The sequence below is a fragment of the Hyla sarda genome, chromosome 1 (genome assembly GCF_029499605.1).
Source record: "Hyla sarda isolate aHylSar1 chromosome 1, aHylSar1.hap1, whole genome shotgun sequence".
NCBI classification, from domain to species: domain Eukaryota; kingdom Metazoa; phylum Chordata; class Amphibia; order Anura; family Hylidae; genus Hyla; species Hyla sarda.
The window spans coordinates 102383136-102404695 of NC_079189.1; the positions used below are offsets into that span (position 1 = coordinate 102383136).

The 21560-nt window shown below is 46.8% G+C and overlaps 1 protein-coding gene across 1 annotated transcript; it reads left to right on the plus strand.

Annotated features, from left to right (window-relative positions):
* Window positions 1-16499: 16499 nt before the first annotated feature.
* Window positions 16500-18309, plus strand: LOC130302166 (cleavage stimulation factor subunit 2-like). Its single transcript, XM_056551686.1, has one exon. It carries the CDS (start codon window positions 16754-16756, stop codon window positions 18176-18178), a length of 1425 nt encoding a protein of 474 aa, XP_056407661.1. The 5' UTR covers window positions 16500-16753; the 3' UTR covers window positions 18179-18309.
* Window positions 18310-21560: the final 3251 nt, after the last annotated feature.

The following is a 21560-nucleotide window of genomic DNA, read 5'->3' on the forward strand; positions in this document are numbered from 1 at the left end:
TGCAAAATTGAAAGAGTTATGATTTTTTAAAGGCAAGGAGCAAAAAACGGAAACGGAAAACCCCCCGGTCCTTAAGGGGTTAATGTGTATTCGCCATATAAGACGCACCAACTTTTCCCCCCAGTTTTGGGGAAGAAAAAGTGCGTCTTATACGGCGAAAAATACGGTACATTTTAGCCCCAGCATGGAAATGAGAACAATGGTGTCAGATCAGAGAATTCTTACTAGCTCTCTAGATGGTGACCTGTTTATATTATATAAGACAGAAATGCTATCAATTACACACAAGCCCTTTAGATCAGATCTGAAGATGTGACTGAAAGCTTTTATTGAACACTTGTGTTTCCTCTTATATTCTACCTGCAGACCTGCTGCCCTTTTCTAAAATGTTTTCCATGTCCAATATATCCACCAAGCCAGTGATACAATATTAAAGTGCTTCCATTTATAAACTTTCCAATGTAACTGCTCTGAGCAATAACCATACTATGTGCTCTTTACTTACAGCAGCATTTACTACAACAGGAATATTGTATGAAACATTGGTAAGGCTGGGTTCACACCAAGTTTTTGAAATACAGTTCCTGTATCAGGTTTTTGATTAAAAAAAAAACGGATTCCTCAAAACCTGACTAAACTGTATCAAAACGTGTGTACAAATTTTTATCTGTATATGGTTTGAAAAATGATGTCCGGTTGCATCCGTTTTTTGAGAAAAAAACGTATACGTTTTTAACTTTTCACATTGTTCCATGCTGGGAGTAGTAGTATCTGTACTAATTGACAGACCGCCCAGGGTCCGTTGCGATCCTTCTGTATAATTTATAGATGCAGCAGCTCATCTCTGGTCCCCTGCACTACCGTATATTTACACCTATTTATATTTCCCGCAGAGAGCTGCGATTGGCCAGATGGTTCCAGCGAATCACAACTCTCTGTGGGAAATATGAATAGGTGTATATATATGTCAGTGCAGGGGACCATAGATGAGCGGCCGCCCGCATCTATACATTATACAGGAGGATCACAGCGGGTGTCAGGAGTGACATTCGCTGTGATCTTTCCTTAACCCCTTAAGGACCAGGCCATTTTATACCTTAAGGACCGGAGCGTTTTTTGCAATTCTGACCACTGTCACTTTAAACATTAATAACTCTGGAATGCTTTTAGTTATCATTCTGATTCCGAGATTGTTTTTTCGTGACATATTCTACTTTAACTTTAACTGCATTTTTCTAACTTTGAAGCTCTCTGCTTGTAAGGAAAATGGATATTCAAAATATTTTTTTTTTGGGTTCACATATACAATATGTCCACTTTATGTTTGCATCATAAAATTTATGAGTTTTTACTTTTGGAAGACACCAGAGGGCTTCAAAGTTCAGCAGCAATTTGGAAATTTTTCACAAAATTTTCAAACTCGCTATTTTTCATGGACCAGTTCAGGTTTGAAGTGGATTTGAAGGGTCTTCATATTAGAAATACCCCATAAATGACCCCATTATAAAAACTACACCCCCCAAAGTATTCAAAATGACATTCAATAAGTGTATTAACCCTTTAGGTGTTTCACAGGAATAGCAGAAAAGTGAAGGAGAAAATTCACAATCTTCCTTTTTTACACTCGCATGTTCTTGTAGACCCAATTTTTGAATTTTTGCAAGGGTTAAAAAGGAGAAAATTTTTACTTGTATTTGAAACCCAATTTCTCTCGAGTAAGCACATACCTCATATGTCTATGTTAATTGTTCGGCGGGCGCAGTAGAGGGCTCAGAAGGGAAGGAGCGTCAAATGGTTTTTGGGGGGCATGTCACCTTTAGGAAGCCCCTATGGTGCCAGGACAGCAAAAAAAAAACACATGGCATACCATTTTGGAAACTAGACCCCTCAGGGAACGTAACAAGGGGTAAAGTGAACCTTAATACCCCACAGGTGATTCACGACTTTTGCATATGTAAAAAAATAAATAAAATGTTTTACCTAAAATGCTTGGTTTCCCAAAAATGTTACATTTTTAAAAAGGATAATAGCAGAAAATACCCCCCAAAATTTGAAGCCCAATTTCTCCCGATTCAGAAAACACCCCATATGGGGGTGAAAAGTGCTCTGCTGGCGCACTACAGATCTCAGAAGAGAAGGAGTCACGTTTGGCTTTTTGAAAGCAAATTTTGCTCTGGGGGCATGCCGCATTTAGGAAGCCCCTATGGTGCCAGAACCGCAAAAAAAAACCACATGGCATACCATTTTGGAAACCAAACCCCTCGGGGAACGTAAAAAGGGGTAAAGTGAACCTTAATACCCTACAGGTGTTTTACGACTTTTGCATATGTTTAAAAAAAATAAAAATTTAACCTAAAATGCTTGGTTTCCCAAAATTTTTACATTTTTAAAAAGGATAATAGCAGAAAATACCCCCCAAAATTTGAAGCCCAATTTCTCCCGATTCAGAAAACACCCCATATGGGGGTGAGAAGTGCTCTGCTGGCGCACTACAGGTCTCAGAAGAGAAGGAGTCACATTTGGCTTTTTGAAAGCAAATTTTGCTCTGGGGGCATGCCGCATTTAGGAAGCCCCTATGGTGCCAGAACCGCAAAAAAAAAAACACATGGCATACCATTTTGGAAACCAGACCCCTCGGGGAACGTAAAAAGGGGTAAAGTGAACCTTAATACCCTACAGGTGTTTCACGACTTTTGCATATGTTAAAAAAAAAAAAAATTTTTTACCTAAAATGCTTGGTTTCCCAAAATTTTTACATTTTTAAAAAGGGTAATAGCAGAAAATACCCCCCAAAATTTGAAGCCCAATTTCTCCCGATTCAGAAAACACCCCATATGGGGGTGAGAAGTGCTCTGCTGGCGCACTACAGGTCTCAGAAGAGAAGGAGTCACATTTGGCTTTTTGAAAGCAAATTTTGCTCTGGGGGCATGCCGCATTTAGGAAGCCCCTATGGTGCCAGGACAGCAAAAAAAAAACACATGGCATACCATTTTGGAAACTAGACCCCTCGGGGAACATAACAAGGGGTAATGTGAACCTTAATACCCCACAGGTGATTCACAACTTTTGCATATGTAAAAAAAAAAAAATAATTTTTACCTAAAATGTTGGTTTCCCAAAAATTTTTGATTTTTAAAAAGGGTAATAGCAGAAAATACCCCCCATAATTTGTAACACAATTTCTCCCGAGTACGGCGATACCCCATATGTGACCCTCAACTGTTGCCTTGAAATACGACAGGGCTCCAAAGTGAGAGCGCCATGCGCATTTGAGGCCTAAATTAGGGATTGCATAGGGGTGGACATAGGGGTATTCTACGCCAGTGATTCCCAAATAGGGTGCCTCCAGCTGTTGTAAAAGTCCCAGCATGCCTGGACAGTCAACGGCTATCTGGCAATACTGGGAGTAGTTGTTTTGCAACAGCTGGAGGCTCCGTTTTGGAAACAGTGGCGTACCAGACGTTTTTCATTTTTATTGGGGAGGGGGGCTGTGTAGGGGTATGTGTATATGTAGTGTTTTTTACTTTATATTTTATTGTGTGTTAGTGTAGTGTAGTGTTTTTAGGGTACAGTCGCACGGACGGGGGTTCACAGTAGTTTCTCGCTGGCAATTTGAGCAGCGGCAGAAAATTTGCCTCAGCTCAAACTTGCAGCCGGATACTTACTGTAATCCTCCGCCCATGTGAGTGTACCCTGTACGTTCACATTGGGGGGGGAACATCCAGCTGTTGCAAAACTACAACTCCCAGCATGTACGGTCTATCAGTGCATGCTGGGAGTTGTAGTTTTGCAACAGCTGGAGGCTCCGTTTTGGAAACGGTGGCATACCAGACGTTTTTCATTTTTATTGTAGGGGTATGTGTATATGTAGTGTTTTTTTACTTTTTATTTTATTGTGTGTTAGTGTAGTGTTTTTAGGGTACAGTCGCTCAGGCGGGAGGTTCACAGTAGTTTCTCGCTGGCAGTTTGAGCTGCAGCAGAAAATTTGCTGCAGCTCAAACTTGCAGCCGGATACTTACTGTAATCCTCCGCCCATGTGAGTGTACCCTGTACGTTCACATTGGGGGGGTGGAACATCCAGCTGTTGCAAAACTACAACTCCCAGCATGTACGGTCTATCAGTGCATGCTGGGAGTTGTAGTTTTGCAACAGCTGGAGGCACACTGGTTGTGAAACACCGAGTTTGGTAACAAACTCAGTGTTTTGCAACCAGTGTGCCTTCAGCTGTTGCAAAAGCTACAACCCCCAGCATGTACGGACAGCGGAAGGGCATGCTGGGTGTTGTAGTTATGCAACAGCCGGAGGCATACTACTTTGGCTGGGGATGCTGGGGATTGTAGTTATGCAACAGCTGGAGACACACTGGTTTGCTACTTAACTCAGTGTGCCTTCAGCTGTTGCAAAACTACAACTCTCAGCAGTCACCGACAGCCAACGGGCATGCTGGGAGTTGTAGTTATGCAACCAGCAGATGCACCACTACAACTCCCAGCATGCACTTAAGCTGTTTGTGCAAGCTGGGAGTTGTAGTTACACAACAGCTGAAGGTACACTTTTCCATAGAAATAATGTGCCTCCAGCTGTTGCAAAACCATAAGTCCCAGCATGCCCATAAGTGCATGCTGGGAGTTGTGGTGGTCTGCCTCCTCCTGTTGCATAACTACAGCTCCCAGCATGCCCATATTGCATGCTGGGAGCTGTTGCTAAGCAACAGCAGGAGGCTGTCACTCACCTCCTGCTGCTGCTTGATCGCCGCACAGGTCAGTCCCGCCGCCGCCGCTGCTCCTGGGGCCCCGATCCCAACATTAACGCCGGAGATCGGGGTCCCCAGCACCCGGGGTGCACGTCCCGCACCCGCTCACGTCCTCCGGAAGAGGGGCGGAGCGGGTGCGGGAGTGACACCCGCAGCAGGCGCCCTGATTGGTCGGCCGGTAATCCGGCCGACGAATCAGGGCGATCGTGAGGTGGCACCAGTGCCACCTCACTCCTGCAGGCTCTGGCTGTTCGGGGCCGTCTCTGACGGCCCCGATCAGCCAGTAATTCCGGGTCACCGGGTCACTGGAGACCCGATTGACCCGGAATCGCCGCAGATCGCTGGACTGAATTGTCCAGCGATCTGCGGCCATCGCCGACATGGGGGGTCATAATGACCCCCCTGGGCGATATGCCGCGATGCCTGCTGAACGATTTCAGCAGGCATCGGGCACCGGCTCCCCTCCGGCTAGCGGCAGGGGGCCGGGAAAGGACAGGACGTACTCCTACGTCCTCGGTCCTTAAGGACTCGGAAACGGGGGCGTAGGAGTACGTCCATTGTCCTTAAGGGGTTAACTGTAGGTACTACAGCTCCCAACATGGAACAGAGTGTGCTCCATGATGGGAGTAGTAGTACCTGCAGTTAAGGAAAGATCACAGAAAGTGTCACTCCTGACACCCGCTAAGATCGTCCTATCTATTGCAGAGATGCGGAGCGGCTTTCTCTGGCACTCCACATCTCTGCTCTGTACTCTGGCCAGTGATGTGACTAGAACATCACTCATTCATATTTCCCACTGAGAGCTGTGATTGGCTGCAACCATCCGGCCAATCAGCACTCTGGGGGGAAAATATGAATGAGTGATGTTCTATTCACATCACTGGCCGGAGTACAGAGCAGAGATGCGAGCGCTGTATACAGCCGCACCCGGGCGATATGTCTATTAGTACAGGTACTACTACTCCCATCATGGAACAGTCTGTTCCATGCTGGGAGTAGTAGTACTACCTAAAAAATGTGAAAACAAAAAAAAATGAAACACACACACTTTATTAAAAATTATTTTTAAAAAGTTCATTATAAAAAATAAAAATTTCCTTAAATAATTTTTTCCTATTACTACTGCATTATTTTACTTTTTTTTTTTTTTTTTGTACCCAACACATATTGAAAAAAACGCCAAAGGGGCCAAAAATGCTATTTCAACTCAAATGCAAAAACGCCAGAAAAAACGTCAGACACAGGAAATTTTTCTGGGAAAAAAACGCTGGGAAAAAAACCAAGTGGAGTCCTAGCCTAACACACACATCACCTCTGTACTGTGTGGCCCAACATCTCTGCTCATAACTGTTATATGCCACCTGTTAAAGCATAGCACAATGGATCAAAAATTAGGAAAGTTTGCAAAAAGTCTTGATTAAAAATATTTGACCTTTTTGTGCTTTGCTTGGCACCTGTGCACTCTAGTCTGGTCTAGCTACTGGTGTACAGTCTGATCCAGTAATTTGGTATTATCCCCTTTATGGTAACTTTCTCCAAAATTTTTAAACAAAAGGCAAGCCTAGGATACTTTGCAAAGACATTTTATTAAAAAGGTTACCGTATATACTCGAGTATAAGCGAGTTTTTCAGCATGATTTTTCGTGCTGAAAACGCCCCCCACAGCTTATACTCGAGTGAACTCTCCGCCTGTCAATCCCTTCTCAGTGGTCTTCAACCTGTGGACCTCCAGGTGTTGCAAAACTACCACTCCCAGCATGCCCAGACATTTTCACTGGGGGGGAGCCTCTTCTCCGCTCCGGGCCCGGCCCCGGACTAGTGACGTTGCCTTGACGACGACGCACAGGGATGTTGCGCATGAGCGTCCCTGTGCGTCATCATCAAGGCAACGTCACTACTCCGGGGTAGGCCCGAAGCGCGGAGAAGAGGGCCCCCCGGTGAAAATGGACAGCCCAGAACGACTAACCCTCCCCACCGGACGGTCCCTGCAGCATAGATGGCCCGGACCAGCTCACCCTAACTTCCCGCCGAGGAGGGGAGGTGAGTACAAAACAAAAGAGGCAGGGGGGGGGGGGCTGGATGATGACTAAGGCCGCAGTGGTCTTCAACCTGCGGACCTCCAGAGGTTTCAAAACTACAGCTCCCAGCATGCCCGGACAGCCGATGGCTGTCCGTACATGCTGGGAGATGTAGTTTTGCAACATCTGGAGGTCTGCAGGTTGAAGACCACTGATGAAGGGATTGACAGGCGGTGATGATAAATGGGGGGGGGGGTAATGATGGGGGTCTGGATGATTACATGGGGGTATGATGTATTTCCCACCCTAGGCTTATAGTCGAGTCAATAACTTTTCCTGGGTCTTGGGGGTGAAATTAGGGGCCTCGGCTTATATTCGGGTTGGCTTATACTCGAGTATATACGGTATCCAGGATTTGAAAAACCGCTGCTTTCTTCCAAAAACAGCACCACACCGGTGTCAGGTTGTGTGGTATTATAACTCAGGTCCATTCACTTGAATTGAATTGATCTGAAATGCCACACACAAACTGAGGACAAGAGTGGCGCTGTTTCTGGAAGAAAGTAGCCATGTTTGTCCAATCCTGGATAACTCCCTTAAATTTTCTCCTCACATAAGGCATAAAGAATTACATCCATATATTTACAGTGGTAGTGCAGCTGTCATTACAAAGTGCATACTTGACATCTCAACACATATTTAGGGCCCTATATTATGGGGCAATTATCGTCCAAACAGGCTGCCATTGCCTGTTTAATAGGACCAGCAAGCAGCCGACAATCTATATCATCCAGCAGAAAATACAAATGACACTTCCCCAAACCCCGAATTCCATCCATCAGTAAAATAAGTCAGTCAGGTGACTGGGCTTGTTGAATACATTTGCCATATCTCTTAGAGATTCCCGAAAGCATATGGCAAACGCACACCATAAAAGAGCCTAACTGAAAGGGGACACAATGAAATGTGTACCTCAAATATGTCCCATGCAATCTTCAGCTCTAACATACAGAAACACAGTGGATGCTGGGCGGTTAGGTTGCTGAAAATCTGACCACTGTCACTTTAAGCATTAATAACTCTGGAATGCTTTTACTTTTCATTCTGTTTCCGAGATTGTTTTTTCAAAATTTTCAAAATCAGAATTTTTCAGGGACCAGTTCAATTTTGAAGTGGATTTGAAGGGCCTTTGTTTTAGAAATACCCCATAAATGACCCCATTATAAAAACTGCACCCCTTAAAGTATTCAAAATGACATTCAGAAAGTCTGTTAAAGGGGTAGTCCAGTGGTGAAAAACTTATCCCCTATCCTAAGGATAGGGGATAAGTTTGAGATCGCGGGGGGTCCGACCTCTGGGGCCCCCTGCGATCTCTCTGTACGGGGCCCCGGCTCTCCGCCGAGATAGCGGGTGTCGACCCCCGCACGAGACGGCGGCCGACACGCCCCCTCAATACATCTCAATGGCAGAGCCGGAGATTGCCGAAGGCAGCGCTTCGGCTCTGCCATAGAGTTGTATTGAGGGGGCGTGTCGGCCGCCGCTTCGTGCGGAGGTCAACACGCCCCCTTCCCGCGGGCTGTCGGGGCTCCGTACAGGAGATCGCGGGGGGCCCCAGGGGTCGCACCCCCCGCGATCTGCAACTTATCCCCTATCCTTAAGATAGGGGATAAGTTGTAAACCACTGAATCACCACTGGACTACTCCTTTAACCCTTTAGGTGTTTCACAGGAATAGCAGCAAAGTGAAGGAGAAAATTCAAAATCTTCATTTTTTACACAAACATGTTCTTGTAGACCCAGTTTTTTTAAATTTTACAAGGGGTAGAGGGAGAAAAAGCCCCCCAAAATTTGAAACCCAATTTCTCTCGAGTAAGGAAATACCTCATATGTGGATGTAAAGTGCTCTGTGGGTGCACTAGAGGGCTCAGAAGAGAAGGAGCGAGAATGGGATTTTGGAGAGTGAATTTTGCTGAAATGGTTTTTGGGGGGCATGTGGCATTTAGGAAGCCCCTATGGTGCCATAACAGCAAAAAAAATCAACACATGGCATACTATTTGGGAAACTACCCCCCTCAAGGAACGCAACAAGGGGTACAGTGAGCCTTAACACCCCACAGGTGTTTGACGACTTTTCAGTAAATTCAGATGTGTAAATGAAATAATATTTTTTACACCCCACTGGCGTTTGACAGATCTTTGGAACAGTGGGCTGTGCAAATGAAACATTACATTTTTCATTTTCACGGATCACTGTTCCAAAAATCTGTCAGACACTTGTGGGGTGTAAATGCTCACTGCACCCCTTATTAAATTCTGTGAGGGGTGTAGTTTCCAAAATTGGGTCATATGTGGGGGGTCCACTGTTCTGGCACCAAGGGGGCTTTGTAAACACACATGGCCTTTAATTTTAGACACATTCTCTCTCCAATGGTGCTCCTTCTCTTCTGAGCATTGTAATTCACCCGCAGAGCACTTTACATCCACATATGGGGTATTTCCATACAAATTTTGGGGGGCTTTTTTCCTATTTTCCCTTGTAAAAATGAAAAAATGTAGGGTAACATCAGCATTTTAGTGAATTTTTTTTGAATTTTTTCATTTTTACATCCAATTTTAACAAAAATTCGTCAAACACCTGTGGGGTGTTAAGGCTCACATAACTCTGCTCTTTTCCTGTTGTAGATCTTATCACTGACTGCTGCCATTAAGAGCTTAGCTTGATATTTTGCTGGGGGGGAAGGATAGTTTAAATGAAAAGACTGACTGTTTACGGCACAAGCTTTTATTTAAGGTCACACAGTCAGATATCTGAGCAATGGAAGACAGATTTTTTTTTTTTACATAATTAAAGGGGTATTCTAGGGAGCTAAACCCATACCCCATCCTTTCCCTCTAACCAACCTATTTATTTGTCTAGATATCATTCAATAGCTATACACAGCAGTTTCCTTCTTTCAGCTGTCACATGTAGAGAGTGAGAGAAAGAAGTCATATTCAGATCCCGCTTTTCTTGCAGGAGGGTGGGGGCGAGGTCTCAGTGAGGGGTTTACACAAAGACAAACACCGTGTGATTTCTGACTTCACAGCCACAGCTCCCCTGTGTGAGGAGTTTGCCGGTGAGATAAGCTCAGTGAAGATTATCAGTCACAAATCAGCACATAATGCTGCTCTTTTCCTCCTGTAGATCTTATCACTGACTGCTGACATTCAGAGCATAGCATGATTTATTGCTGGGGGGAAGGAGAGTGTAAAAGAAAAGACTGACTGTTTACAACAACACAGCAGGGGAGATTTATCAAAACCTGTACAGAGGAAATGTTGCTGTGTCGCCCACTGCATATGTACACTGAGGACAAGCGGGGCCCTGTACACTGAGGACAAGCAGGGCTCTGTACACTGAGGACAAGCAGGGCCCTGTACACTGAGGACAAGCGGGGCTCTGTACACCGAGGACAGGCTGGGCTCTGTACACAGTGTACAGAGTTCCACTTATCCTCAGTGTACAGAGCCCGGCTTGTCCTCAGTGTACAGGGCCCCGCTTGTCCTCGGAGGACAAGCAGGCCCTGTACACTGAGGACACACGGGGCCCTGTACACTGAGGAAAAGTGGGGCCCTGTACACTGAGGACAAGAGGGGCCCTGTACACTGAGGACAAGCAGGGCTCTGTACACTGAGGACAAGCAGGGCTCTGTACACTGAGGACAAGTGGTGCCCTGTACACTGAGGACAAGTGGGGCCCTGTACACTGAGGACAAGCAGGGCTCTGTACACTGAGGACAAGCGGTGCCCTGTACACTGAGGACAAGTGGGGCCCTGTACACTGAGGACAAGCAGGGCTCTGTACACTGAGGACAAGCAGGGCTCTGTACACTGAGGACAAGCGGGGCCCTGTACACTGAGGACAAGCGGGGCCCTGTACACTGAGGATAAGCGGGGCTCTGTACACTGAGGACAAGCAGGGCTCTGTGCACTGAGGACAGGCGGGGCTCTGTGCACTGAGGACAGGCGGGGCTCTGTACACAGTGTACAGAGTTCAGCTTATCCTCAGTGTACAGAGCCCCGCTTGTCCTCAGAGGACAAGCAGGCCCTGTACACTGAGGACACATGGGGCCCTGTACACTGAGGACAAATAGGGCTCCGTACCTAAGGAAAAGCGGGGTTCCGTACCTGAGGACAAGTGGGCCCTGTACGAGCGAGCAGGGCGGCGGCGCACAGTGAGCTCCGACGTGGGCGTGGTGAAGTGACCTCCGACGAGGCCACAGTGACGTGACCTCACGCGACACAGCGCCACGCCGGAGTTCAAAGCGCATCTCCCAGGCAGCCACTGCGGTTCTCTTACAGGGCTGCCGTGGCTGTTTGGGAGATGCCAAACAGCAGCCAGCAGCACCGTTCTTCGGGTCCGGGTGTGTACCGGGCAATTAGATAAAATTTTGTGGCGGACAGCGGGCCCTTTCCCCCGTCCGGGCCTTCGGACGAGGGCCGAATGGACCGGCCTGTCAGTTTGGATAGGGGATAAGATGTTTTTGCCCGGAATACCCCTTTAAGGGGTTCATTTGAAAAACATAACAAATAACAGATGCTTAATTTATTTCCTCAGTATCACATGTAATATTTATTAATATAAATGGCCTAAAGATAAATCCTGATGTATCACTGAAAAATTTGGATAAAATTATTTGAACACCTGAATGTGAAGAAACTTCATAGATCTTAAAGGGGTACTCCGGTGGAAAAAAAAATCATATCAACTGGCTCCAGAAAGTTAAACAGATTTGTAAATTTCTTCTATTAAAAAATCTTAAGCCTTCCAGTACTTATCAGCTGCTGTATGCTATAGAGGAAGTTGTATAGTTCTTTTCTATCTGACCACAGTGCTCTCTGCTGACACCTCAGTGGTGAGACCCCCGCAATAAGATGTCTAGGGCAGAGTACCCATTTATGGCTTTGCGTACTAAAAAAAATAAAAAATGTGTCTGGTCAGGAAGGGGGGTGTAGCTTGCCCAGGCTGGAAGTGGTTACAATATTTGTTGCAATAAAAAAAACTGCAAACCACGGAGATGTGACTGAAGAAATCCATTACGTCTATACATATATCACTTGACATCAGTGTTCCCCAAGCTGTGGCTCTCTAGCTGTTTCAAAATTACAACTACCAGTCGTGGGCTGTCCAGGGCATGCTGGGAGTTATAGGTTTACATCTAGAGCAGTTTCCCAACCAGGGTGCCTCCAGCTGTGACCAAATGAAAACTCCCAGCATGCCAGGGTGACTAAACCTGTGGTAAAACTACAACACCCAGCATGCCAAACTGTACCTAATGTGGGGAACTATACTGCACCTAATGTGGGGGAACTATACTGCACCTAATGTGGGGAGCTATACTGCACCTAATTAGGGGGAACTATACTGCACCTAATGTGGGGAACTATACTGCACCTAATGTGGGGGGAACTATACTGCACCTAATGAGGGGAACTATACTGCACCTAATGTGGGGGAACTATACTGGACCTAACGTGGGGAACTATACTGCACCTAATGAAGGGGAACTATACTGCACCTAATGTGGGGAACTATACTGCCAACCTAATGTGGGGAACTATACTGCACCTAATGTGGGGGAACTATACTGCACCTAATGTGGGGAGCTATACTGCACCTAATGTGGGGGAACTATACTGCACCTAATGTGGGGAAATTATACTGCACCTAATGTGGATGAACTATACTGCACCTAATGTGGATGAACTATACTGCACCTAATGTGGGGGAACTATACTGCACCTAATGTGGGGAGCTATACTGCACCTAATGTAGGGAAATTATACTGCACCTAATGTGGATGAACTATACTGCACCAAATGTGGGGGAACTATACTGCACCTAATGTGGGGAGCTATACTGCACCTAATGAGGGGGAACTATACTGCACCTAATGTGGGGAACTATACTGCACCTAATGTGGGGGAACTATACTGCACCTAATGTGGGTAGCTATACTGCACCTAATGTGGGGGAACTATACTGCACCTAATGTTGGGGAACTATACTGCACCTTATGTGGGGGAACTATACTGCACCTAATGTGGGGAGCTATACTGCACCTAATGAGGGGGAACTATACTGCACCTAATGTGGGGGAACTATACTGCACCTAATGTGGAGGAACTATACTGCACCTAATGTGGGGAACTATACTGCACCTAATGTGGGGACCTATGCTGCACCTAATTTGTGGGAACTATGCTGCACCTAATGTGTGGGAACTATACTGCACCTAATGTTGGGGAGCTATACTGCCCCTAATGTGGGGGAACATGCTGCACCTAATGTGGGGGAACTATACTGCACCTACTGTGGGGGAACTATACTGCACCTAATTAGGGGGAACTATACTGCACCTAATGTGGGGAACTATACTGCACCTAATGTGGGGACCTATGCTGCACCTAATGTGTGGGAACTATACTGCACCTAATGTTGGGGAGCTATACTGCCCCTAATGTGGGGGAACATGCTGCACCTAATGAGGGGGAACTACACTGCACCTAATGTGGGGAAACTATACTGCACATAATGTGGGGGAACTATACTGCACCTAATATGGGGAACTATACTGCACCTAATGTGGGGAGCTATACTGCACCTAATGAGGGGAACTATACTGTACCTAATGTGGGGAGCTATGCTGCACCTAATGTGGGGGAACTATACTGCACCTAATGTGGGGAACTATACTGCACCTAATGTGGGGAACTATACTGCACCTAATGTGGGGAACTATACTGCACCTAATGTGGGGAACTTTACTGCACCTAATGTGGGGAACTGTACTGCACCTAATGTGGGGAACTATACTGCACCTAATGTGGGGGAACGATACTGCACCTAATGAAGGGAAACGATACTGCACCTAATGTGGGGGAACTATACTGCACCTAATGTGGGGGAACTATACTGCACCTAATGTGGGGAGCTATACTGCACCTAATGTGGGGAACTATACTGCAACTAATGTGGGGAAATTATACTGCACCTAATGTGGATGAACTATACTGCACCTAATGTGGGGGAACTATACTGCACCTAATGTGGGGAGCTATACTGCACCTAATGTGGGGGAACTATACTGCACCTAATGTAGGGAACTATACTGCAACTAATGTGGGGAAATTATACTGCACCTAATGAAGGGGAACTATACTGCACCTAATGTGGGGAACTATACTGCCAACCTAATGTGGGGAACTATACTGCACCTAATGTGGGGAACTATACTGCACCTAATGTGGGGGGGGGGAACTATACTGCACCTAACGTGGGGAACTATACTGCACCTAATGAAGGGGAACTATACTGCACCTAATGTGGGGAACTATACTGCACCTAATGTGGGGGAACTATACTGCACCTAATGTGGGGAACTATACTGCACCTAATGTGGGGGAACTATACTGCACCTAATGTGGGGAACTATACTGCACCTAATGTGGGGAACTATACTGCACCTAATGTGGGGAACTATACTGCACCTAATGTGGGGAACTGTACTGCACCTAATGTGGGGAACTGTACTGCACCTAATGTGGGGAACTGTACTGCACCTAATGTGGGGGAACGATACTGCACCTAATGTGGGGGAACGATACTGCACCTAATGTGGGGGAACTATACTGCACCTAATGTGGGGAGCTATACTGCACCTAATGTAGGGAACTATACTGCAACTAATGTGGGGAAATTATACTGCACCTAATGTGGATGAACTATACTGCACCTAATGTGGGGGAACTATACTGCACCTAATGTGGGGAGCTATACTGCACCTAATGTGGGGGAACTATACTGCACCTAATGTGGGGAAATTATACTGCACCTAATGTGGATGAACTATACTGCACCTAATGTGGGGAACTATACTGCCAACCTAATGTGGGGAACTATACTGCACCTAATGTGGGGGAACGATACTGCACCTAATGTGGGGGAACGATACTGCACCTAATGTGGGGGAACTATACTGCACCTAATGTGGGGAGCTATACTGCACCTAATGTAGGGAACTATACTGCAACTAATGTGGGGAAATTATACTGCACCTAATGTGGATGAACTATACTGCACCTAATGTGGGGGAACTATACTGCACCTAATGTGGGGAGCTATACTGCACCTAATGTGGGGGAACTATACTGCACCTAATGTGGGGAAATTATACTGCACCTAATGTGGATGAACTATACTGCACCTAATGTGGATGAACTATACTGCACCTAATGTGGGGGAACTATACTGCACCTAATGTGGGGAGCTATACTGCACCTAATGTAGGGAAATTATACTGCACCTAATGTGGATGAACTATACTGCACCAAATGTGGGGGAACTATACTGCACCTAATGTGGGGAGCTATACTGCACCTAATGAGGGGGAACTATACTGCACCTAATGTGGGGAACTATACTGCACCTAATGTGGGGGAACTATACTGCACCTAATGTGGGTAGCTATACTGCACCTAATGTGGGGGAACTATACTGCACCTAATGTTGGGGAACTATACTGCACCTTATGTGGGGGAACTATACTGCACCTAATGTGGGGAGCTATACTGCACCTAATGAGGGGGAACTATACTGCACCTAATGTGGGGGAACTATACTGCACCTAATGTGGGGGAACTATACTGCACCTAATGTGGGGAACTATACTGCACCTAATGTGGGGACCTATGCTGCACCTAATTTGTGGGAACTATGCTGCACCTAATGTGTGGGAACTATACTGCACCTAATGTTGGGGAGCTATACTGCCCCTAATGTGGGGGAACATGCTGCACCTAATGTGGGGGAACTATACTGCACCTACTGTGGGGGAACTATACTGCACCTAATTAGGGGGAACTATACTGCACCTAATGTGGGGAACTATACTGCACCTAATGTGGGGACCTATGCTGCACCTAATGTGTGGGAACTATACTGCACCTAATGTTGGGGAGCTATACTGCCCCTAATGTGGGGGAACATGCTGCACCTAATGAGGGGGAACTACACTGCACCTAATGTGGGGAAACTATACTGCACATAATGTGGGGGAACTATACTGCACCTAATATGGGGAACTATACTGCACCTAATGTGGGGAGCTATACTGCACCTAATGTGGGGAACTATACTGCACCTAATGTGGGGAGCTATGCTGCACCTAATGTGGGGGGAACTATACTGCACCTAATGTGGGGGAACTATACATCACCTAATGTGGGGAACTTTACTGCACCTAATGTGGGGAGCTATGCTGCACCTAATGTGGGGGGAACTATACTGCACCTAATGTGGGGGAACTATACTGCACCTAATGCAGCCAGGCTTAATCTGGCCCTGGCCAGGATGACTACACCTCCTAGCATACCCAGACAGCCAAGATGACAGTATCTGTGGCAAAGCTACAACTCTCAGCATGTCCAGACAGCCAAGGTGCCTCCAGCTGTGGCAAAACCACAACTCCCAGCATGCCCAGAGAGCTAAAGGTTGTCCGCGCATACTGGGAGTTGTAGTTTTGCCACAGGTGAAGGCATCCTGGTTGGGAAACACTGAGCTACAGAGACACATTGGAGATTGACGCTGCGCGTAACAGAAAGAGCACGTGACCCCGCTGCAGGAGTTTGGCGGTTCCAATCAGAATAGACACGAGATCCCCCGAACGATGTGGGCGGTGACAATCAGAATGGACACGAGATACGCTGGAGCATGTGGGCGGTGCCATTACGAGGAACAGAACTTCAAAGCAGTAGAAAGCAAGGACGCCACTTTTAACGCGATAGTTGCGCCTGCGCAGTACTTCCTCTTACAACAAGACGCGCGAGAAGCTAACACCGGAAGTTCGAGTCGGAACAGTTAACGCGACGTACCGGAAGTTGCGAGAAGCAGGAGTCAAGGAGAGCGTTGTGCATCATTGCCGTGTAGTATCAAGCGCTGTACTATGGCGGCAATAAATGTTCGCGATCCCGCCGTGGACAGATCCTTACGTTCCGTTTTTGTGGGGAATATTCCGTACGAGGCTACCGAGGAGCAGCTGAAAGACATCTTCTGTGAGGTGGGGCCTGTGGTCAGCTTCAGACTGGTGTATGACAGGGAGACTGGTAAACCCAAAGGCTATGGCTTCTGTGAGTACCAGGACCAGGAGACGGCCCTCAGCGCTATGCGGAACCTGAATGGCAGGGAGTTCAGCGGCAGAGCTCTGCGGGTGGACAATGCAGCCAGTGAGAAGAACAAGGAGGAGCTGAAAAGCCTTGGCACTGGGGCGCCCATCATCGAGTCGCCCTATGGTGATCCAGTGTCTCCAGAGGATGCCCCGGAGTCTATAAGCCGGGCTGTGGCCAGTCTGCCCCCGGAGCAGATGTTTGAGCTGATGAAACAGATGAAGCTGTGTGTGCAGAACAGCCCCCAGGAGGCGCGCAACATGCTGCTGCAGAACCCACAGTTGGCATATGCCCTCCTGCAGGCCCAGGTGGTGATGAGGATCGTGGACCCCGAAATTGCTGTGAAAATCCTTCACCGTCCATCCGTTGTGCCACCAATATTACCGGGAGGCCAACAGCCTGTACAGGGTCCAAATGTTCCTCCTAATCAACCAAATGCCCCTGGTGGGCAGCCCCCACCTGTAGGTGGCATGCACATGAACGGTGCTCCACCAATGATGCCATCACTACCCATGCAAGGCGGAGTTCCTGGTCCCATAAACCCTGGCCAAGGACCAATGATGAACGTTCCTATTCCTGATCCTCGAGCCCCTCTACAACGTGGTCCCCCAGCATCTAATGTCCCACCACGTGGTCTTCTTGGAGATGGCCCCAATGACCCACGAGGAGGAACGCTACTTACTGTAACAAATGAGGAGCAACCAAATCGTAACTATATGCCACCGCCTTTACAAAGCGGCGGACCGATGCACCACGACAGAGGTCCAGCACCCATTGAAATAAGAGGAGGTCCTATGGGAGAACCACCTCGAGTTATGATTGGAGAATCGAGAGGGGGACCCATGTTGGACTCACGTGCACCTCCTTTGGATGTAAGAGCGTCTAGAGCAATGGAACCCCGACCTATGGATGTAAGAGGCTCTGTTACCGCTCCTGCTTTGAGAGGTCCCATTCCTGGAATGCAAGTATCAGGATCTGTTGGTCCCCAGCCCCCAAGACAGGTTGCCAATGTTCAAGCACCTTCTGGACAAGGCGGCTTTAGTCCTGGACAGAACCAGATCACCCCACAAGACCATGAAAAGGCCGCTCTGATAATGCAGGTTCTGCAGTTAACCTCAGACCAGATTGCCATGTTACCACCCGAGCAAAGACAGAGCATTCTAATCTTAAAGGAGCAGATTCAGAAATCCACAGGAGCCCCGTGAGTCTGAGTGACTTTACAATGTTGGAGATAGGTCTGCAAAAACAAGATCATTGTACTTCAGAAGGTTTTGTCTTGTGCGTTTTGGTGTGTTTGTTAATAAACCGTATTGCATTCAACACAGCTGGGTTATAATTGCTATGACAGACAGACAGATTTTGGCAAAGGATTATAGTGGGCAGATTTACTAAAGAATGGTATTTTACAAATATTTAGTGGAGTTCTACAGTGCGTGCCCTATTAGACATGGTGATTATAGGCCGAATAGGACAGTATTATACCATCTAATAGGGCCAGTGATCATCCAATGATTGCGCAAATGCTCATTCATTGGTCATTTGCATTGTTTTGGCAGCTAAAAAAATCCTTGTTTGCGGAAGCGCCCTGAAATTTGCCAGACTTGAATCTACTGAATCTGCCGTCAATTATTTTATTCTTGTAAAAGTTGTTCCAATTTTTTGGAGAAGTCTGGAATTTTATAGTCCAGAATCTCATTCCAGACTTCTCCAGGATTCTGAACACTTCAAAAGTGAAAAGACTATTACGAGTATAAATTAATCGATTGCTATTCATTAGATTTGATTCTTACTGCAGATTAGCTACACTCAAGTCTTTAGCTTAAAGGGTTACTTTGCCCCTAGACTTCTCCCCTATCCAAAGGATAGGGGATAAGATGTCTTATTGCGGGGGAACCGCCGCTAGGAACCCCCGCAATCTCTCCTGCAGCACCCTGTGTCATCTGCTGCATGGAGCGAACTTGCTCCATGCCTGATGACTAGCGATACAGGGGCCAGAGTATCGTGATGTAATGGCCCCGCCCCCTCAATGAAAGTCTATGGGAGGGGTGTGGTGACCGCCACGCCCACCCCCATAGACTTGTATTGAGGGGCCATGATGTAATGAGGGGGCGGGTCCTTGACCCGTTTCTCCATGGCCCCTGTATCCCCAGGCATGGAGCGAAGTTCGCTCCGTGCAGCAGATGACACAGGGTGCTGCAGGAGAGATTGCGGGGTTTCCCAGCAGCGGTACCCCATGATTAAACATCTTATCCCCTATTCTTTGGATAGGGGAGAAGATGTCTAGGGGCGGAGTACCCCTTTAAGCCCACTGGTGCAAGTTGTTACAAAGGTATTAAGCCCATTTTGACCTTGGTCCTTAAGGGGTCAAGAGGCTAGCCTCTTAATAAATGTATCACTTCTGTGTCTCTTTTTATGCCTTAGATTGAAATGTACTCCCTCTAGGCCATACACAAAATGGTGTGAGCAGTGCTTATTGAACAACTTTTTTATTTTTATATTAACCTGTTGGGGACGGAAGACGTACCTGTACGCCCTCCGCCCACTCCCTGTCTGTAACGCGGGACAACGCCGTGGCCCCACGTCATAGGGGGTCGGGCCCTGCACCTATCAACTGCAACTCGTGGCTAATAGCACGCGGCACTGATCGCAGTGCCGTGTGCTATTAACTTTGAACGCCGCATCTAAAGTGAAAGTAAAACATTGCCGGTTAGCTCAGGGGGCTGTTCAGGATCGCCGCGGCATCCCAAACAGTTCTAGGACAGCAGGAGGCTCCCTTACCTTGCCTCCTGTTGTCTGATCGCCGAATGACTGCTCAGTGCCTGAGATCCAGGCATGAGCAGTCAAGCGGCAGAATCATTAATCAATGGTTTCCTATGAGAAACCATTGATCAATGTAAAAGATCAGTGTGTGCAGTGTTATAGCCCCCTATGGGAGCTATAACTGCAAAAAAAAGTGAATAAAGATTGTTTAACTCCTTCCCTAATAAAAGTTTGAATCACCCCCCCCTTTTCCCATAAAGTGTAAATAAAAATAAACGTGATATCGCTGCGTGCGGAAATGTCAGAATTATAAAAAATATATAGTTAATTAAACCGCACGGTCAATGGTGTACGCTAGAGATGAGCGAACTTACAGTAAATTCGATTCGTCACGAACTTCTCGGCTCGGCAGTTGATGACTTTTCCTGCATTAATTAGTTCAGCCTTCAGGTGCTCCGGTGGGCTGGAAAAGGTGGATACATTAATAGGAAAGAGTCTCCTAGGACTGTATCCACCTTTTCCAGCCCACCGGAAAGCTGAACTAATTTATGCAGGAAAAGCCATCAACTGCCGAGCCGAGAAGTTTGTGACGAATCGAATTTACTGTAAGTTCGCTCATCTCTAGTGTACGCGTAAAAAAGTTCCCCTTTATTCCCCCTTTATTTAAATTTTTAAGTCTATTTATAGCAATCCTTAGATTGATATTACTGTTAAGTGCTATGCATTGACATGGCAATGATCAATAAGTCAGACCGTACGAGAGGATTGCCAGAGCCAGCCATGTGGAGCAGGTGAGGAGAGCTGCAGCCGGCATCTTGACTCAATAGACACCCGCAGTCTCTCTGCAGATGGTCCAATAAGTCTCAACATATTCTGCAACAACAGCCCCTCCCCGATTTATCATTCCGTGCACCACTGCCCTTCTGCCATGGTGCAAGGAATGATAAATTCCCCCTTAGTGTTGTGTATATTACCACTAATTTCAGGTGCATCTGGAAGCACTGAGTTAGTTTATAGATAGGAGTACTGGAATGCTGGAATGGATTTCCCATCAACCATCACTTTGCAGCCAGTCACATTAGTTTTACTAGGTAATGTGCAAACATGGATCGCCGTGCAACCTACCACCAAGGATCGTCTTACTGCTATAAGAAGTATATCAGTGGTTCCCAACCAGGGTCAGGTGAGAACCCGCCAGGGGCGCTGCAGCAGTCTGCTGGGCAAGATGGTGGCTCAACACTGCACACTCCCGACCTGTAGTGGCTGTTCTATTTATTGGCGGCCAAACTTCCTACAAGTGGGTCCTATCTTAAGGGACCATCTACCTACTGGAGGAAACAACATACAGGGTATGCAAGCATATTGGGGGTACCTACCTACTAGGGGGGTGTCGGGTTGCTAAGGGAAATGGGAGAAGCTACCTACTGGAGCAACCTATCTGCCTAATGGGAGACTTATCTTCTCCTCCCCATCTGACCGCCATCTCCACCAACCCATTTACCTGCTCTCCATACGGTGCTTGACAACAAACAGCATAATTATTACTGTTTGGGACCCTATATGTGGGCAAAAGGGAAGATGGTTGTTGGAAAAGTGCAGAGCCTAAAAGGCACTCTGCAGCAATGAGTTTTGGCTGAAAGAAATCATGGCAGTCGGGGCCAGATGGAGAGAAAAAAAAAGGGACCAACTCTGATCAAAGAAGCCACCTGTGAGTCACTGGGTATAACAGCACTGTAATCTATAAAGCTAATAATGATGAATATAGTGCATTCATTCTTGTACACTTTCTTATATACCCAGAGGAGTGCCCCATGGTGAAAACCGGTT

Bases quoted from the DNA above. Each gene is read 5' to 3' on its own strand.
- LOC130302166 (XM_056551686.1), top strand. From the start codon at position 16,754: ATGGCGGCAATAAATGTTCGCGATCCCGCCGTGGACAGATCCTTACGT.